The sequence below is a fragment of the Heterocephalus glaber genome, unplaced genomic scaffold (genome assembly GCF_053883595.1).
Source record: "Heterocephalus glaber isolate CG9 unplaced genomic scaffold, H.glaber_assembly_v1.0 deba00001673, whole genome shotgun sequence".
NCBI classification, from domain to species: domain Eukaryota; kingdom Metazoa; phylum Chordata; class Mammalia; order Rodentia; family Bathyergidae; genus Heterocephalus; species Heterocephalus glaber.
This window is the reverse complement of record NW_028258410.1, coordinates 12,762,266-12,776,758: the sequence shown is the minus strand read 5'-3', so window position 1 is coordinate 12,776,758 and position 14,493 is coordinate 12,762,266. Positions and strand designations below refer to the sequence as shown.

Below are 14,493 nucleotides of genomic sequence, written 5' to 3'. Positions count from 1 at the left end.
AAGTAGCTCCAGGATAGAACACTGACTCCAAAGCATGAAGGTAGTAAGCGTTACTTTTAATCCACCTGTATGTGCGCTCCTCGAGGGCGGGGGTGCCGCAGACTCCATCTACATTTGGGGCAAGATCCACGGGCCGCACCCTCTTTCCCGCGAGCCCTCCCAGACCCCAGCTTCTGGCGCACCAGGGCGCGGCTGGGCGGTGGCCCGGACTACACTTCCCGGCGGCCCCTGCGCTCGGGGCGGGGGCCTGGAGGGGGCGTGGCCGAGCGACGGGGGCGGGACAGGCTACAAAGCCCGGGGGCGGGCGCCGGGGTGCAGAGTTCGTGCAGAGCCCGTGCAGAGCGCAGCACGTTGTTCCCGGCGGGAGCGGCGCGCAAGCGGACGGGCCTGGCGGCTGGACGAACACTCCTCGCTGTCCCGCGCGCTCCCCACCGCTCCCCATGAGCGCAGCCCCGCGCGGCCCGGGTCCGTAGCGGCGGGGAGACCCCTATGCTGCTGCAGCCCGCGCGGTGTGCCCCGAGCGCGGGCTTCCCGCGGCCCCCGACCGCTCCCGGCGCCATGCACGGCTCGCAGAAGGACACCACGTTCACCAAGATCTTCGTGGGCGGCCTGCCCTATCACACCACCGACGCCTCGCTCAGGAAGTATTTCGAGGGCTTCGGGGACATCGAGGAGGCCGTGGTCATCACCGACCGCCAGACGGGCAAGTCCCGCGGCTACGGCTTCGTAAGTGGCCCCGCGGCCGGGCCGTTCCCCACCCCCGCACCTCATCTCGGCAGGGTGCGCACAGTCGACTCGGGGCGCACGCCCAGCCGGCCGCGGCCGCCCCGTGGCGGCCACCCCGACGCCTCCGGTCCTCCCTCACCTGCCGCCTCCCGCCTCCCTGCCCCCAACCACCGTTTGAAAGGGAGATCTGCTGTGCCCGATTAGGACTCCTAAGTTGGTGGAGAGGTTTTGGGGTCAGACGGGCCAATCGGGATTTACTGTAGCGTCCAGCGGGTGAGGGACAAAAGCTGCAGCCGAGTTTGTGTTGGGGCGCTTTGCCCCCCTCCCCACATATTTTCAACACCCCCCCCCCCATCCGACCCACATGAACATCCACTTAAGTGAAAACGACTAGGAGACATTTCCTACTTCCCTTCCAACGACGCGTGACTCCAAACTGCCCCACGAGGAAATTAGTGGCCCTCCCTGGTGGCAGGCCAGGCTGGGGCTTGGGGTTCACTTTTGCCCTATCTCCCAGGGGATTGTTTCTGTCCCTGAAGGCAAGATTTCCCAGCATTTGAACTTGGAGGGAGGAGCCTGAATTGTGGGCGGGTTCTGGGCAGGGGTCAGAGGGAACGGGTCCCAAAGGTCCTGAGTGCTGGGCGCCTCGGAGGGGGATGGCATAGTGCCCGGCAGAGCCCTCTGCCCCCGCTCCCAGGCTTCTCCAACCCAGGCAGGGCAGCTCCTGACCAGCTGTGCTCCTCCAGGTGACCATGGCCGACCGGGCAGCGGCGGAGAGGGCCTGCAAAGACCCCAACCCCATCATCGATGGTCGAAAGGCCAACGTGAACCTAGCCTATTTGGGCGCCAAGCCACGGAGCCTGCAGACGGGTGAGAGCTCGCGTCTTCCTCCCTGGCTCTTCTTGGTTTCTATATTCAGCGCTGGTATCTGTTGGGTGGAAAAGGCCCCCCTGTCCCGGGAGTAGCAGTCGGCTATCTTGCTCTCGCAGAGCTGGCACAGGGCAGTCACCCCCAGCGTGGAGCTCGACCCCGAGGGAGAGTGGAGGGGGCATCACCCCCTTGTCAGCTCTCCTCTTAGGAAGGAGGAAGTTGCCCCCAGGGCCGGAGGTGGGGGTCAGACAGACTGGCTGCCGACCCCGGACTCCCAGGGCCCCTGGCCTGTTTTGGCCAGGTGTTTGGGGCTTCCTAAGTGGCAGTGGCCTGGGAGAGGGGAGGAAGTTGGTTATTCTGGCGCTGGGGTTGTATAGCCTGTTGGTTCTGCTCCCTGTGTGTGGGCCCACAGGGCAATGTCCCTAACTGTCTTCTCCTTGCAGGCTTCGCTGTCGGTGTGCAGCAGCTACACCCCACCTTGATCCAGCGATCTTATGGGTGAGTGGAGTGGCTGGCTTGGAGTGGGTGGGCGGGCTTTGGAGATGAGATGAAGCCAGCTGTGGGGCTTCCTGGCTCTTGAAAGGCAGAGGAAGTGATGGTTTTCAGAAACGTGATTGTGTTTTGGGGGTGTGGAGGGCAGGATGAGGTGGGTGGTACCTTCCATCTCCAGCAGAGGCCACACCTGGGAGAGGGGAGTGTGCTCCTCATGGAGCCCCCCTACCTGGTGCCAACCCTGCTCCCCTCCCTGCTTGTGTGACCTTGGGCAGCATACACAGCTGTCTACCCTTGTGACTTTGCCTGGAAAACAGGTGCTAGCAGTCGCCTGGGCTTGAACAGCGGGCGTGGATGGGCTGGTGCTGGCAGGCTCTGGTGAGTGTGGGCCACACTGGTGGGCTGGGCTCTGCCTGGGCACCTTCTGACTTGCTGTAGTGCTGCACAGGTGGCAGCAGGTCACTGCCAGCCAGGGTCTTCATCTGAATACTGCAACAGATGAGATGGGATCAGGGCTAGGTGTCATTGGCTTGGGTGACAGTCCCTAGTTTAGGACTGGCATGTGGGCTTCTTGTGTGACTCACTTGGGAGCCACACACCGTACCTTCTATCCTAAAAGGACTCCTATGTCCCTTTACTTATTAATTAATTTACTTATCTATTTTTAACTCTAATGCTGCCTGGCAGCTGCTTGGGGAAGGGCTCGTGGTCTTCAGGGTCACAAAGGACCCTGCCACTTGTCAGATTTCCCAGCCTGTGGGAACGCTGCACAGTGAAGGAGCTTGCCCATGTGGTTGGGGTGGATGTAGCTGCCCTTTTCACAGTGTTCTTGAGCTTCCTGAGTCCAATTGGCCCTGGATTTTGTGCCTTGTTTGCTTGTGTATGCGCACACTTGGTGGTGGGGCCTTGCTCACAGGCTGGCTCCAGACCTTTTGACACCCCAGGGGAGCTGCTGCTTGCTCCCGGGGTGCTCAGCCTTGGGAGGCAGTGCTGTGGCTCCATGGCTTCCTCGTGTATTGGTGGTGCCCTGCAGTGGACTGAGCCATGGTCATTTGGCCATGGCCGGGGTGCTGCCCACCAGTGCCCTCTGTAGTGTTTGGTGGATTGTAGGGGTAGGTGGTTGTGGGGTCACCCTTGGATCTGCTGCGTTCCTGTCCAGTGTCATCTTAGAAGGTGTTTTGGGGTACTCCAGCCTTCACGTCTTCACTCCGAGCTCTTCCTCTGGGGTCCCACCCCTGAGTGGGGTGTTCTTCGCTTTTCAGTGACCTGCTCTGTTCCAGGTGTCTGGCCTGAAACTGGCATTGCCGGGAGATCAGGGACTGAGTCCCAGGCATGTGCAGCCTTTGCTGCTTCCCACCGAGCCCAGACTCTGCCGTGCTCTGTCCCAGCTGCCTCCGGGACTCCACTTCTGTCAAGTCGTACCTTGCGAGCCCACAAGCTGGGGTTCGAATCTGGCCTTTGCTCCTTACCAGCCAGATCCATGTTGGCAGGTGGCATCCCGTGTAGTTTCCTTACCCAGAAAACAGGAGTGGTGCCCTTAGAACTGTCTGGCACATGGCTGTGCACTGTGCTCCCTGCAGATGCCTCCTTCCTGCCCTTACAGCAAGCCTGTGAGGTTGGGACTGAGTGATTTCAGTTGTAGACCAGAAACTGAGGCAAAGAAAGGTTAACGCCAGGTGGGGGATAAGTGCCAGGGATGAGATTTGAACCCAGGTGCTGGCTCTGGAACATATGCTCTCAAGTGCTGCTGTCTTTTTGGGGTTGGTAGGTGGGATGCCCCCACTTTTCCTCTCGCTGTCCTAGAGTCCCAGGTCATTTGTCCGAGGGTGCTGGGATCAGTCACAGGTTGTATTGCCGTGTGCGCCTAACTTCAGGCAGCAGTGTTTTGTAATCAGATCTTTGGCTGGCCATTTAATCCTGTGACCACGAAGGGGCCTCAGACTGTTGGTTGCCAAGGGCTGGAGACCCAAACAGGGACAAGGAGGCAGGTTGTGTACACTTCCATCTCCAGGGAGTGCTGAACCGAAGCTCTGAGTAGTGCAGTGCCCAACTGTCCAGTGTCCCCCCCATCCCTGGCCAGGCCCTGCCGAGACCAGGGTGGCCCTGGCTGTGTGGCCACAGAGCTGCAGTTGGGCCTGGCTGCCTAGGTCAGCTGCAGGCTTCCGGCGCCCACCCTCCAGCTGGGCTGGAGAGTTGGGCTGTCAGCGTCCCCTTTGTCTTTGCAAACAATCAGGCTTGGGGCACAGCTGGGCCTGACTCAGCGGTCAGTTTTGTCAGCTTGGGCCTGGCAGTGGGGCCCACCCTTCCATGACTGAGGGCCTAGTGGGAGCCGCAGCCCGGGGAGCTCGGAGTCAACAAATGCATGGCTGAACTTCTCCCAGACTTTCCGGCCTCAGTCCTAGGCCTCTGACAGCTCTGGGCTCACATTGCGGAACCCCTGCCTGGTTGGTCAGAAACTTCAGTCAGTGTAGAAAGCTTCCCCAGAGAACTTGGATGCTTTGTTATCGGCCTGGATGCTCCTGCTCTCTTTTTTTTTTTTTTAAAGTTGAACGGGCTCATTCAGCACCTGACCCTGCTGGTGTTTCCTCCTTGTGCCTGTATAGGCCCAAGTCAGCATTCGGAGAAGCTGGTAGGTGGCAAGAGGCCTCTGCCACCCCCACGGGCCTGTGATGCTCCTGGAGGTGACATGTCTGCTGAGGACTGCCTGGCCTGGCTGAGGGTCGCTCTGCCATCCTGGTGGGACAGTCAGTAGCCTGCAGGCAGGAGAGTAGGTGGGAGCAGGTTAGAGGTGACTCGTGACAGGGGGTGCCTGTCCTCTCAGGCCTGCGGCCCATCAGGAGCCCAGGTTTGTCCCGGCCTGGCTGCACTTGGAGCCTCTCCGGGGCTATTCTTGAAGGGCCAGCTGCTTCTCCATGGGTCACTCTCCCCGTTCTTAAGGGGGTTGTGCTGTGCGCTTGATGCCAGTTCGCTGAGAGTTGGGCCCAGGGGTTTGTTTTAGGTGACGGGACTGTCCCGAGGCAGCTGGTGGTCAGGAGCATTGACTGCTTCAAGCCAGGCCCCACCCTGCATGTGCCCTGCGGAGGGCGACAGTGCCAGCTCACAGGGCTGGCCCGAGAGGGAGCGCCCACGCGTGGGGCTGTGGGTCCAGGCCGGCCGTGGGAGCCCTCGCGTCTGCCCACGGTGTCACTGTGGCCACCAGCCCTGCAGCGAGATCTGTGGACCTGTCTGCCTTTGTGAAACCAAGGCCAGGTGACACGGACTGGCCTGTGTCCCCATGCAGTGGGGCTCCGAGGCCCTCGTCCCTTCAGCCCAGCAGCCAGGTGACAGCTCTTGGGTGAGTGCAGCCAGGCCACTGAGACCGATGACATCCACACAGCCATTCCCTCCCGGGCTGTGCCTCCCACCACCCGTCATTTTCAGGACCCCTCCGTGTGGAGGTGCCGGGGCCTGGGTGGGGACATGTGCCCCAGCAGCAGCAGCAGGCCTGTGTGTGCACTGAGGGGCCGGGCAGAGGAAGGACAGAGGGTGGCAGGGGGGTGGCGGCCTCCTGGCAGTGTGGAACCACGGGCATGCAGAGGGAAAGAGCTGCTCCCTCACTGGTTCACCAGGCATTCATCGTGTGCCTGCTGCCTGCCGGGCATGGGCCTGGATCCTGTGAGTGAGAAAGATGCGTTCTGACCCCGGGGTGCCTGTGGCTGTCTGCTAGGTGGCCGGGTGGGGATGAGTGCAGGTGAACAGGAAGCCCTGGCCAGCCCTGCGCGCTGATGACGAACCCAAGCTTTTGTCAGCTCCATGACCCGTAAAGATGGTGGTGCATGCGAGGCTCGGTGAAACCTGCCCAGGCTGCTGTCTGGCTCTTGGCCCTGAGCCGCGGCCCTTTCCAGTGTGTATGATGCACTCGGTTATGTGAGATGTTGTGCTAAGGGGACACAGGGGAGGCCCTGTAGTATCTGTGCAACTTCTGTCATGATTCCACACTGGGGATTAGACAGGGCCAGAGATGGGATGAGGGCAGGGTGGGCAGGAGCAGCAGGCAGAGGGTGGCTCCGCGTGGGAGCTCTGGGGCTCTAGGCAGACAGGCCTCTCCCTCCGCAGCATCACGTTTTCCCTTCTGGGTGTCTCTTGGGGTGGCCCTGTTGCTCCCCCACCCTGACTTCCTGTTTGACAGCTCGTCCGGAGCAAGTCGTGGGCTGAGCCTGGCCCTCCCCGCTGGCGGCCCGTGCTGCACCTGTTGTTTGTCCCCTTCTGCTGTGATGGAGCCAGCCTTCGGGCCTTCTTGGGCTCCCCTCCAAGGCAGAGCTCCTTGCCTGGCCTGGTGGCCTGGCGCCTGGGCCCCTCTGCTGGGGCTGGAGAGCCTCTGCGGGAAGCCTTGGGCCAACAGACTGGGGGCTTGGTCTCGGGAGACCCAGGGCAGAGGCTGAGGCATGTGACTTCCAGAGCAGGGGAGAGGCCCTGGGCCCAGCTGACCACCTGTGTGTCTTGATGGGCAACCTGGCTCCGCTCACTGTCCTGTCCTCCCCGCACAGGTAGCCTGCGCACTCTGCAGAGTGCTCTTCCTCCCTCCTGGGCAGGTGCAGGAGGGAACCTGAGTTCCCTGGGTCAGTGCACTCCACAGATGTTCTCTTGGTGTCAGGCTGGCATCCCAGGGTTCTGTGCTCAGCGACACAGCGCCCCCGGCAGGAGGGCGGCCCCTTGGCAAGACCAAACAAGCTGGCCGAGAGCTGCAGAGGGAGAGGAGCAGCTGGGCCCCTGAGCCCAGGAGAGGAGGCGCAGCCAGGCCTTACTGCCTGTGCAGCGTGGCACCTGTGAGAGCGGCCTGGGCCCTCTCTCTGAGGGACTGCGCCGTGGCGGGCTCAGCTTGCAGCTTCCGAGCTTCTCTGGCCCAGTGAAGGCCCTTGGGACGGCTCTGTCCCGGGGGTGAGTGCAGGGCGCCCGGTGGCCCCAGGCCATAGCGGAAGCAGGATTTGTGTACAGGTTTTAAGGAGTGTTTGAAAGAGAGAGCAGTGGAGAATGGTCCGTGCCAGAGCGAGTGAGAGGTGGGGTCGGCCTGGCCTGGAGGAGGTGGGGTAGGGCACAGTCCAGGCGTGACTATCAGTTGGGATCATGGGTCGGAACAAGCTGGGGCAGAGCTGCTGAGGACATTTCCCCTGCCGGGCCTGTCCGTGGGGCCCCAGAGAGCCTGAAAGTCCCTCAGCTCCCTCAGCACGGGGGATTCCCTGTCAGCCAGCCTGGCTTCCTGCCCGCCTGGCGCCTGCGTGCAGGGCCCCTCTGTCACCCGGCGCCTCCCGGTGCTGCCATGTGGCCTCCAGCCCGGTGGGGCAAGGCCCCTGGAGAGCAGAAAAGTGAAATGGCTCACTTGCCGTTTTCATTCTTACTTACGACCCCCTTGGGCTGCGGCCGGGGAGTTTTCACTGAGTTTTGCTTTGAGTGTGGGCAGCGCCGGTGTCTGTCTCTGACCCCTCGGGTTTGACTCTGAGCAGCTGCCCTTGCCCCCGGGGCGGTTGAGTCCCAGGCCCTCTCCTGGGAGCACCCAGGACCCAAGGCAGGTTCCACTGGGCTCTGCGGCATCCTTGGTTTTCAGATAGGGAAACTAAGGCCAGAGAGAGCTGTGTGGCTGTCCGTGTTGCTTGGACACCCGCCCCCAGAATCTGGCTGGGAGTCTCCACCCTGGACCCTGGGCCTCCACGGAGCCAAGTCGGCTGGGTGCTTCTGGCCACTTGCTCCTGCTGCTCCTGCTGCTGCTGCTCCTGCTCCTGCTGCTGCTGCTGCTGCGTGCATTGGCGCTGAGCAGAGGACGCCTGCTCCCCTCACAATGCGAGGCCAGGACGAGGCTGTGGGAGGAAGGTGACGTCCAGGTTCCAGCGGGAACCATCCCTCGTGGCCTTGCACTCCCGACTCATCCTCCCAGCTGTGGTCAGCTCTGGCGCAGGTCCACTCGCCATGTCCCCGGCACCTAGCTGCTTAAAGCTTCAGGCGGCCGTCACAGCCCGTCCACTGAGGGGCTCAGTGCTGCCCGGGGCGGGGGGGAACTGAAAGCAGAGAAGCTCTGTAGGGTCCCCGCCTGGTGCTGAGTCCCTGGGTCTCCCGCAGGAGGGCCCAGCCCTTGGCCCCTGTGACGCTCTCGGCCCCGGGCTGCCTCTGCCCGGGCAGATTCTGGGTCACAGTGTGTCCTGTGTGCTCGCCCAGGGCTTGGGGCGGACTTGTTTCCTGCAGAGGGGAAGAAATGGAACCGAGGTGCTGGGCAGAAGCTGGGAAGGAGCAGGAGCCAGGCTGTGCTGCTTTCTGCCCGTTGTTCCAGGGGCGCAGGCCTGTGGCGGGCCTCTCCTTTGGGTTGCGAGCCCCAGCCCGGCTGCCCTGGTGCGGTCATTGTCCAGCAGTCTTGGCCGTCGGGGAGGGGAAGGGCCTGCCCCCAGCCGTCCTCAGCTAAGGTGGGCTCTGAGATGCTGCGTTAGGTGTGGAGGCCAGAGGGGCAGGTTCCCACGGCTTCCCCATTGGTGTCCCTCCCACCAAGGCTGCAGGGAGGACGGGCTGGGGCTCCCAGGCACCTGGCAGTTGGGCTGAGGGTGCTGGCCCTTGCCGTCCTCTGCCACGGCTGTGCATCCTTCCCTGTCACCCTGGGCTGGGCTTCCAGGCCCGGGGAGCAGTGGTGCCTGCTCACATGCTTAGCACCCACATTGCTGCCCTCGGACCTGGGGCACAGTGTCAGGGCAAGGGCCCTGGCTCATGGGGAAGGCAGATGGGACACAAGGGAAATGAAACAGGATGCTCCTCTGAGGAGGTGCGCTGTGGGAAGAGTCTGCGGGCCTAGAGGGGACCAGGGCTCTGGGCCGGGGGAGGGAGTTGTGTTTGGGGAGCAGGAGGGCCAGGGTGATGGCGGGGGTGGGGAGCGAGGCTTGGACATTTGGGAAGGCCCAGCAGGCAGTGGAGTTTGATTCTGGGCAGTCGGGGCTGCTGGAGCGGCTGGACCCAGGAACGATGTCCTGAGAGCTGACTGTGTGTGACTCCTCCAGCCAGTGGGCCGGGGAGGCTGTGGGGAGACCTGGACAGGCTGGGAGCCCGAGGGGTGGAAGCCGGGGTGCTCCCCGAGGGATGTGTGCGGTGTGAGCGGACAGGGTGGTGCCTGCTGGTCTGGCGGGCTCTTCATGAGGCAGAGAGGGCAGCGAGTCCTGCATGGCCAGCAGGTAAGCTCGTGCAGGGCTGCTGTCAGGGCGCGGTGGGCGGACGTGCAGCTGGTGCCAGGCCACACTCTCCCCACAAGGCCAGCACAGAGGCCATAGTGCCTGGCCAGGGGCAGGGGTGCTACAGAGACCACTGGGCGCACCCCCTTCCCTAACATCAGGCATTGGGGCCTGGGGCCAGGGCTGGCTGTGCCTTGCATCTTTTTTCTCCCCGAAAGGCTGAGTGGGTTCCGTGTGCACACGTGCCTCCATGCCTGCGTTGTGAGCTGTGGCTGTGTCCCTTCCCACTCCGCGCGTGGTCTCTGTGGTTGTGGCACCAGTGGGACTCCAGACCTCCCAGGCCGGCTGATTCTCTACCGTGGGGCTGACCTCGGCATGGTAGGATGGCAGCGGTGTCCTGGCCTCTGCCTATGAGATGTCGAGTTCTCTGCATCCCTTTGCTCTCCAGTTGTGCCGACTAGAAATGTCCCAGGCAGTCCCTGTGGACACGGCCATGTGGCAGGGTTCCTGCTCTGGTGAAGCGAGTCCCACAGTGAGCTGGTGTCGTTGGCCGTGCACAGCAGGAAGCAGAGGTGGAAGTCGGGGCGTCACCCATGGGCAGAGCTGGGTTCACACCTGGAGGGGGACCCGCCCCTGCCCTTGCGCTTGCAGCTCTTCCCAGCCTGGCTGTGGTAGCCCTCTTGTCCTGGCCTGGGCCTCACTGCGTGCGTGCGTGCGTGCGTGCGTGCGTGCGTGCGTGCGTGCGGCAGAATGCGAGCCATCTTCCCTCCCTCCCCCCACGTCCTTCCTCTTTCTTTGCCCCAAGGCTCGGCCAGCCCCGCAGGCATGGCTTCCCAGTGCTGGGCCCTCAGCAGGTGGGCTTCTGTCACCAGGGCCTCTGACTGGGCAGGGCTCTTGGCGCCCTTGGAGCCTCCCTCCCCCGAGAAGCAAAGCGCAGCCAGGGCAGTGGCTCCTCAGCCGGACGGACGGAGCCCCCCTGCCCCCGGGGTCAGAGGTGGACATGCAGTGTCCCTGAGGGTTGGGACCATGGAGGCGTCGCAGGTCCTCGGTGGCTGGGGCACAGCACCCTCCCCCATGGCGCTGTGCACGGGGACCAGGACCGTGGGGGGCAGGCCGGCCCCAGGTCAGGGGCTGGAGCGTGCTTGATGGGAGGGCCAGGGGGCGCTGTCCTGCACTGGGGTCTGCCAGCCGCTCTCACTTGCACCGGCTCAGAACCCTGGAGTGCGGTGCTGCAATGCCCACATTCTCAGTGCATAGCTTGGGCTGGGGTCTGCAGGGCTGGGGTTGCCCCACCCGCCCCAGTTCGGAGAAGTGGGCTCGGCACTTTCAGAGGGAGGGAGCTGGGGCCGGTGAAGGCGGTGGCAGGTGCTGCTCCTGCAGTGGGCCGAGAGCCCTGGTGCTGCTCTGAAGGATTGTTCCAGAGTTCCGCGTGCGCAGGGGCTCCCACCGGGGGGTGGTGAGGGTACCAGGATAGCATGCCAGGTGCAGCACCAAGTCAGCTTTGCCGGGTCTCCATTTGCCCTCCCCTGGGGGCCTCAGACCAGGGGGTGCCCCCTGCTCCTCCAGGCTGGCAGCAGAGCTGCAGGGGGGAAGGCCCGAGTGCTGAAGCCAGCCTGGGCAGTATGGGGGGCTCTGTGGGTGGGGCTGGCTGTGGCACTAGGAATTGGGGGTCTGGTGTGCAGGGGCTGAGGGAGGCTGGCCTCACCCAGCCCTTCCTGCCAGCCCCTCTGCCAGCTCCTGTGGCCTGTGGGTCGCTGTGCAGCTAGCTCTGCAGACGCCCTCTCCTCTGAGTGAGAGAGAAGCCTCCCCACCTCCTCGAGCTGGGCTCCCACCCATGCATCGGTCTGAGACGCTGTGGCTTTTCAGGCAGGTGCTTTTCCGTGCCTCCCTCATCCTGAAAGCAAAGGCCTCGAGGACAAAGACAGGTGCTCTGCTCTCGGCTGGGCAGGTCTGTGAGGTGTGCACAGCCCAGGGCTGTAAGCCCCATGCTTCCTTGGAGGAGAGGGCTGGGGACAGACCAGGCAGGCTCAGCTGTTGCACAAGGTTTCCGTGTGGGGTGTGGGGGCTGGTGTGGTGGCGGCAGCAGCCAGGATGGGGCCCCCAGCTAGGCCCCAGCAGCATTGGTGCCTTGCTCTGCCCTGCTCTGCCCGGCAGGCCGCTCCTCGTGTTCCCTCCCGGCTCGGGTGGGTTCGTGCATCGGATGTCAGTTCGAGCCGTGCGTCCAGTGGAGCCCGCCGTCAGCCCCCCACTCGTACGTACGTTAAGCCTCTTCACAGTGCTGGACGCATCACCCTGGCAGGGGCTAGGAAGCAGCTCCTTCCCTTTCTCTGGTTCCTGCGGATCACTGATCTTTTTGCCTCTGTAGATTTGTTTGTTCTGGATGTTTCAGGTAAATGGGCTTGTATGACAAGACGTGACCCTGGTGTCTGGCTTCGTACTGCTTTTGAGGCTCACTGTGTTGGTGGCACGTGTCAGTGCTCTCTTCCTCTTCCGGCCAGATAACGTCCTGTCTCAGGGACAGACACGCCTTCCTTTCACCCATTCAGGAGTGCCTGGCCGTTTGCTTGTTCCTCCTACCTCTCTTGTGACTAGCGTTATTTTTAATTACATTGTCTTCGTTCCTTTTCTCGTTGCTAAGACAAAATACTCAACACCCAGAATTACGGGAGGAAAGGTTTATTTGTCTCCCAGTTTGTGGAGGTTTCAGTCCATGATTGCCTGGCTCCAAGGCAGGGTGGCACGGCAGAGGGGAGCCCAGAGGACAGCAGCTCATGGCAGGCACAGGGAGCAGAGCAAGCAAGAGCTAGGACCACAGCTCTCTCTGTCCCTTGTGTCTTTCTTACCCAGGCTGCTTGGGGGCAGGCAGCGCTCACACCCTTAACCCTAGTGCCTTTGAGCCTAGACTGCACCGTGCATCAGTCCCAGCGTCATCGTACACTAGATCCAGCCACCTCTGGAAAAGTCCTGCCTGTGACCACTTCAGGCACTGGGGGGACATCCAGACCAAGCCGTGCCCCTCATGAACCTGTTGTCCTTGTAAGGAAGTTCAGGCCCACACAAAACCCACACCCCATGGCTGCCCCTGTCCCCTTTGCATTATTGTGCTGTGTCACAGGAAGCTCCTCTGGGACCCGTGAAGGTGGCAGTCCCATGGGAGGCAGCCTCACCCACCTTCAGGCGGGCCGTCAGTACACATTTGTACCTTTAGCATGAGCAGCAGCTCTGTCTTGCAGTCTGCACCCATCTTGCTGCTGCTTTCTCAGTGCCGTGGGCAGGGCAGGGCAGGGCCTCCTGGGTTCTCAAGTGCAGGCCGCTCCGGGGACGTTGGGCGCTGCTGTGTCCCCTGTGGGTGGCTGAGGCACCTGTCTGGGAGTACGGGCTCCCCTTGGATCCAGAAGGGTCCGGCCCAGGGGAGGGAGAGCCCTGCGATGCCGAGGGAGCTCCCTCCAGAGGGCTGTCCTGGATTCTGGTCCTGCCTGGCTTGCAGGTGGTGAGTGAAAGTACAGGAATGATGTCCTACTTTTCACCGGAGTCAGGGTGGGGTGGGGAACCAGGGCCCATCTTCCCAGTGCAGGAGGGAGCTGGGGCCCTTGCTCCGGGGTTGCAGAGGCCCGTGTTGGCGCTGTGGCGGCAGGTGCTGCTCCTGCAGTGGGCCGAGAGCCCCTTGTCCAGCCTGGACTGGGACTGAGTGAGGCCCTGATGCCTGGGCGCTGTCTGAGCCGAGCATCGGAGTGGGCTCGGGGTAGATCCAGCTGAGGGCCGTAGGTGCTGGCTGTTGGGGCCCGAGGGAGGCTGCAGCCCGTTTCCACCTCGGCGCCTTCGCCCCTTGCTGGAGCGTTCGCACCACACACGCTCAGCCCGTCAGCCCTGGCCACAGCGGACGCAGACGCCCTGCGGAGCTCGCTGGTGGGGGCGGGGACCCGGGCCACCCACCTGACCCTCTGCTTGCCTGCAGGCTGACTCCCCACTACATCTACCCGCAAGCCATCATGCAGCCCAGCGTGGTGATCCCGGCCCCCGGCCCCTCGCTGACCTCGCCCTACGTTGAGTATGCTCCAGCCAGCCCCGCCTATGCCCAGTACCCGCCAGCTGCCTACGACCAGTACCCGTACGCCGCCTCCCCTGCCGCAGCCACCAGCTTCGTGGGCTACGGCTACCCAGCCGCCCTGCCACAGGCCCTGTCGGCCGCAGCCCCCGTGGGCACCACCTTCCTGCAGTACCAGGCGCCACAGCTGCAGCCCGATCGGATGCAGTGAGGTCCGGCCCACTGGGGACCGCCGTGCCACCAGCATTCGGGCCTCCGGAGGCCCCTGGGCGACACCTCGCACTGTGAGGTCCCTTCTGGGGTGGCCAACGAGAAGCGAGGTGACCGCGGCGGGTGCCCGCCTGCACATGAGCTGGACACCCTCTTCCAGCCCCTGCCCCGCACAGCGCCGCTGCGGGCAGCCATCGCCTCGGTCGGAACGCAGACTGGTTTCCCTGTTGTAATTGTTTTGCTACTAAAGTGATCTCAGAGTTGGAGTCCATTTTTTCAGTGGAGCCTGCCGCCACCTAGAACCCTAAGCCTGCTTTGGACTCGGAGAGACTTGTTTTTGCTGATGGTTCCACCTCGGAGACGACGACAGTATTCCGTGTCACAGTGTCTGCCAGCCGCTGGCCAGAGCCCTCGGTGGGTGGGTGGGTGTCATCCGCGGGCCCTGCTGGGTGGCGTCTGCCGCCCTGTGCTGAAGCTGCTCAGCCGCCCAGAGGGACACAGGCCTGCTGCCTTGGGCTGGCGGAGGGGAGGGGACGCTCTGATGCTGGGAGTGGCTCCGTCGGGGGCTCTCGGGGCTGGGAGGGTCAGGGGCCCCCTCAGACCTACCTCAGGGAGCCGAGCTTGCAGGCGCTCTGGCACGCCTGGTATAAGTCAAGGCCCAGAAAACAAAGGTAGCTAATATAATACTATTTTTATTAGAATATTCTGATTATAAAAATAAAACTTGTTTTCTTTGGAGAGAAAATCGGTCTTCAGTTTTTTCTCTTGAAGCCGGGTGCCTGTGGTAGCCCTGTGCCTAGCCCTGTAGTCTGGAGCCAGTGGTTCTGACAGCGGTCCTCACTGGCAGCTGGGCGTCAGGGCGATGGGACAGCCATGGCTCCATCCAGCTTAGGCCATACCGGAGCTGTGCCTCAGGTACATCCAGTGGAGCCCACCCCAGGGCCTTTGCACCTGCTGGTCCCTCTGTCACTC

General features: G+C 63.0%; 1 protein-coding gene across 1 annotated transcript; it reads left to right on the top strand.

The window, feature by feature from the left end:
• Positions 1–316: 316 nt before the first annotated feature.
• Rbm38 (RNA binding motif protein 38) lies at positions 317–14,266 on the top strand. The gene is made up of 4 exons (XM_004840928.3): positions 317–726; positions 1,473–1,596; positions 2,040–2,094; positions 13,222–14,266. Exons 1-4 carry the CDS (start codon positions 490–492, stop codon positions 13,520–13,522), a joined length of 717 nt encoding a protein of 238 aa, XP_004840985.1. The 5' UTR covers positions 317–489; the 3' UTR covers positions 13,523–14,266.
• Positions 14,267–14,493: the final 227 nt, after the last annotated feature.